Source organism: Ipomoea triloba, chromosome 5 (genome assembly GCF_003576645.1).
Source record: "Ipomoea triloba cultivar NCNSP0323 chromosome 5, ASM357664v1".
In the NCBI taxonomy this organism is placed as follows: Eukaryota; Viridiplantae; Streptophyta; class Magnoliopsida; order Solanales; family Convolvulaceae; genus Ipomoea; species Ipomoea triloba.
This window is the reverse complement of record NC_044920.1, coordinates 23,643,815-23,648,764: the sequence shown is the minus strand read 5'-3', so window position 1 is coordinate 23,648,764 and position 4,950 is coordinate 23,643,815. Positions and strand designations below refer to the sequence as shown.

General features: G+C 39.4%; 1 protein-coding gene across 1 annotated transcript; it reads left to right on the top strand.

Moving 5' to 3' along the window:
* Nucleotides 1-1,757: 1,757 nt before the first annotated feature.
* Nucleotides 1,758-3,817, top strand: LOC116020824 (expansin-A10-like). Its single transcript, XM_031261368.1, has 3 exons — nt 1,758-1,929; nt 2,013-2,298; nt 2,950-3,817. Exons 1-3 carry the CDS (start codon nt 1,806-1,808, stop codon nt 3,254-3,256), a joined length of 717 nt encoding a protein of 238 aa, XP_031117228.1. The 5' UTR covers nt 1,758-1,805; the 3' UTR covers nt 3,257-3,817.
* The last annotated feature ends 1,133 nt before the right edge of the window (nt 3,818-4,950 follow it).

Here is a 4,950-nt window from a genome sequence, read left to right as displayed (position 1 = left end):
TCAAAAAAGCAATAATGGCATCTTTTTCTCAAGAATACTTCTAAAAGACAATAGGACCCTCCATATCTGCATACCAGATTTTAGGTCATCTCCTGCATGCTCTCTTTTCTTCTCCAGCTATTAAGTCTTCCACTAATCACGGCTTCACAGATCATAACCCTACCATTTTAATTTGGTGCCAACCAACTTTTTTAAGTTCTAACCATCTCTTTAAAATCAGCACATCACTTTCACACTATCCCCCAATGCATAAGCATTCAACACCCAAGAAGATAATAAACGTGTCAGTCATCAGTAACCGGGAATCAGCTGAATTAGTATTATCTTTTGCGGTTTAAAAAAAAAAAAAACTGTAACCAGGAATGACAGTATGACACAGCTAATTAAGAATTGAAGGCACCATGTTTTTCTCAAGCCTGTCAATTCTTTCAAACCAAAAGCCCCCACAATATACATATGCCATGTTACACCCTCATGGAAGTGTAATTTTCTGTGAATAATTAGTGAAAATTAAATGAAATCTGTACTGAACTGTAATTGTAAAGGGGCCTATTCCATTAGATGTGTTGGCTTCCTCAGCCCTCCAGTTCTGTGCAATCCCTTTCTGGGTTAAAGTGCAGCTAACATTTAAAACTGTGGTCTGAGAAGAAAAAGTTATTAACAGCCCTTTTTTCACCATGCATGGAGGAATAAGAAAGAATGACAAAAAGTGGCAAGGGTCAACATCTGTTGCTTCTATTCTGTGGTCTCTCTGCATGTGTTGTTAGTTGTTCTGCTTTGTGAAGAATCTAAGTGAATGAAACTCATTCAATTATACTTTTACAGACCCGACCAAACATAATTAATTCCATTTTTTGATTCTATCCTCCTCAGGATGGGTTTGATGGCAATGTTATTCTTGGCATAAGATTCTCCCATGATAGGATTTTGTTCCTAATTTTCAAGAATGTGTGAATGGCCTTACCTTTTTCTGTCTAGTGACCAGAGAAACTCGCAGCTACTACTCAAACAAGTTTACCAGTTAAATTAGCTCACAAATGATCACAAGAAGATAAATCAGCCTAAGTTCAAAAAAACCAAACAATAAAGCGTCCACCTTGAGAGTCAAATTTGTAACCTTATAGTTGCCACATCAACAACGATTTAACCAATTTGACTAAAATTGCCTCTAAAATGGTCTTACTTTGATCATCTCTGATCTTCGACTACCAATAACTCTTTCCCGGATTTGTAATGTGGCATTAATCATATCATTGTTAAAATCTTTTGCAGATAAAAGTCTAAATATCCGACTTATAGTTAAAGAGTTTTGGGTGAGTTCTCTTCGGATAAAAGTATGACACTTTTATAGTTAAAGAGCTCTAGGCGAGGCCTTTCCGGATAAAAGTAGGTGTGACCCGAACTAAAAGGTTAAGTTTCAAGTAGGGTGATGATTTTACTGATGATTGGCAGATGTTTTCTACCCTGAATGAGTGGTGAGGATCATCTTTCTTGGCTATTTTAGGAGGAAAATTTTCTGCAAGTAGGGGCTGACCCCACCCCACGTTGGTTTGAAAGACTTAGCAGAAAACAACGTACGCGGTTTTCATTTCAATTTTTCAAACAATTGAAGCTGGTTTAAACCACCCAGAAAACTGGTAATTTTATCAGCTGGATGGATGGGATGGTCCCCAGTGGAAACCAGAAAGGCAGGGGTCACAGCTCAACACTTGAATCCCTCTATTTATTCTCAATAAATGCACAACTTTTCTCTTCACATCTCCCCAGTATTCATTCCTCTACCAATTCAACTGAAAGCAATAACAATGGCGGTTCTTGAGCTTCTTCTGGTCGGAGTTCTTGCCACGTTGTCCCCGGTGCATGGCTACTGGGGCTGGAGCAGCGCTCGCGCCACCTTCTACGGCGGCGGAGATGCTTCTGGAACAATGGGTATGCGCTGTTTCACTAAAACTTTGCCGCATTTCTCTGTTTCTTAAAGATTAATGGGAGTTTTGACGGTTCTTGATTTTCAGGCGGAGCCTGCGGGTATGGGAACCTGTATAGCTCAGGCTATGGCACCAACACGGCCGCACTTAGCACCGCTCTGTTCAACAATGGGCTCAGCTGCGGGTCCTGTTTCCAGATAAGGTGTGTGAACGACCGGTCCTGCCTCCGCGGCGTAATCACCGTCACCGCCACCAATTTCTGCCCGCCCGGAGGCTGGTGCGAGCCCCCCAACCCCCACTTTGATCTCTCGCAGCCTGTTTTCTTGAGAATTGCCCAGTACAGAGCCGGAGTTGTTCCCGTTGCTTACCGACGGTAAATAAACAGTTTTTTATTTTTATTTTTAGTACTATTTACTCTATTATTGTAATAATGTAATATATGTTCCTAGCTACTTTCTCAACCAAATGAAGCACAAAGAACCAATATTACCTCTACTGAGGCTCAAACACACCCCACCATTTGTTTCATTTCTCTTATTTTTCAAGTTAGAAATATGTATTAAATGTATTCCCGACCAAACAAGACTCAATAACTCATTATATAAGAGGACCAGGTGTCTATTAAGGTCACATAGGGCCACTAGTGTTACTCCCACACGACACTATCGTGACTCGATTTTGTGTCATGTTACTTTTAGGATTTAATCTTGTGTCTTTGTCCATAATTTACCATCAGCCATTTACTTGAATTCTTTAATTTCATTTCTTTTCAAGTTAAAAATATGTAGTAAATATATCTTGACTAGGCAAGATAATAAATATGGTGACTCAGTCGCCCATTAGATAGGAAGACCAACCACTTATGAGGTGAGAAATTCAGTATTTAGTGCCCACAAAAAGTGGCCGGTGTTACTCTTATGGTTCGATTTTGTGTCTTGTTACTGTGACAAGTCAATTTTGTGTCTTTGCTCGTAATCTATTCTTCAGAGGAACTAAGTGATGAATTTGAATTTGTGTTATGCAGGGTGCCTTGCAGGAGGAGTGGAGGAATCAGGTTCACCATTAACGGCCATGCTTTCTTCAACCTAGTACTAGTAACCAACGTGGGCGGCTCCGGCGACGTACACGCCGTGTACATCAAAGGATCAAGAACCGGCTGGCAAATGATGTCCAGAAACTGGGGCCAAAACTGGCAGAGCAACGCCAACCTCAACGGCCAAAGCCTCTCATTCCGGGTGGTCACCGGCGACGGCCGCAGCGTCGTCTCCTACAACGCCGCTCCCCCCGGCTGGTCCTTCGGCCAGACCTACTCCGGCGCCCAGTTCCGCTAGGCCGGAATTCATCAAACACCCCCATATTTTTTTCCCGCCATATATATAATCTCCAAACCTATACATAACTAAAGCCTACACCATTTTTACAAGTTTGAAATGCAATTAAAGTCATGGGGATGGGAAAATGTTGATCAAGTTTCCGGCCGCCCTCTCTCACTTTTTTTTCTAAAAGGGATTGGTTTTGATCGAAAGCCCTTTTGGCCATGAAAATTGGCCATTCAATCAACAAGAATTGAAGCAGAGTTGAAGTGGTAGTTAGTTATATCAAGATTGTGCTACCCCATGACTAGCTTAGTACTGCATTATTTATGTGATTATTATTATTATGCAGACAAAATGTATCTGCATACCTACCCTGTGGAACAACATTAATTTTTTTTTCCTCGTCTTCTTCGTCGTCGTTTGTAATTAGTATAGCATTAAGGTTAAACAGCTAATGCTGAGTGTGGAGACAGTTAATTGTATGTTATATGAAGGTAAGATGAATGAAACCTTCAAGCTTGTTCAGACTTTATTGTCATTCTTATAACCCCAGATAATATAATAATGTTTCTGCAACTGTATTGTTTTCTGGTATTAGTGTTCCAATATGAAAATTCTGTTGCCCTGTTGAGCATCCTTAGCAGCAACAAATCTCAGATCAGTTAGTTTAATTTAAGAATGTTGACAGAGCTTCATCAACAGATTGATCAATTGAACAAGCTAGATTAGTTGTGTACTAATAAGCTAAGCAGGAGTGATATTATTCTTGATTTCCGCTAATGTGGGAGACTGTTGACAAGTAAAGAGGATTGAATACGAGAAGTGATATTAAGTCATTCAGGTTTATAGTTATCCCGACCTGACCTAATAAGTTGGAAGGTATTAAGTCATTAAGGTTTGGAGTTATTCCGACCTGACCTAATAGGTTGGAAGGTATTAAGTCATTCAGATTTGTTATGCTTATTCAAGGTCGGCATGCAAATCATTTGGTCATTGCAACATGTTGGTTGTTGTGTTTTATTGGACTTGACCCAATAGGTCGGAAGATATAAAGTCCATAACTATGCATTTAATATTGGCATATCAAAGTGTCTAAGCAATATTAGATCACCCTTAACTGCTTAGATTGGTTTTTCATATATAAATACTTTCTTTTTGGACTTAAAAATGCTTTTTAATGGTATGTAATTCATCCATATACATATATTCATATTTTTGGGTCACCTCAAAAAACTCTACAATCTTCATTCTAATTTCACTTTAACCCTAAGACCCAAATTATAACTTAACTCGGATCACGCAAAAGTTTATGTAAGGATGTCCAAAGTAGATATCAGCTGCAGAAAGTAAAATTGATTCATAATGTTAAATCACAAGAGTAAAAAGCATTGACAAAGACCAATCATTGTACTTGTGGGGTTGAAGTGTATGCAGCAAAGCATCCTTCAAGAAATCCCATAGGCCATATTAGATATCCTCCAAATCCTTTCCTCTATAGGAGTGGATTTTGGCTTCATCAACTGTCGGCAGGCTTCTTCCGACTATAATTTCGACGAAATTAATCTCTGTACGATGTGGTGTTTTACAGTTCTTGTCTGAGGTGGTTGCTGCTAACTGCCAACTGCCAACAACCATTTTTACTACTAAAAACTACTGTAAAAATCGTTAAGGTTCACATGATTACATCTATCTTGTCATCACAACCTCTT

What these genes read in the sequence shown, in the direction of transcription:
- LOC116020824 (XM_031261368.1), top strand. Translation starts at nt 1,806, where the DNA reads ATGGCGGTTCTTGAGCTTCTTCTGGTCGGAGTTCTTGCCACGTTGTCC. An exon ending in AGATGCTTCTGGAACAATGG is followed by an intron (nt 1,930 to 2,012) that starts GTATGCGCTGTT and finishes CTTGATTTTCAG; the next exon opens with GCGGAGCCTGCGGGTATGGG. An exon ending in GTTCCCGTTGCTTACCGACG is followed by an intron (nt 2,299 to 2,949) that starts GTAAATAAACAG and finishes TGTGTTATGCAG; the next exon opens with GGTGCCTTGCAGGAGGAGTG.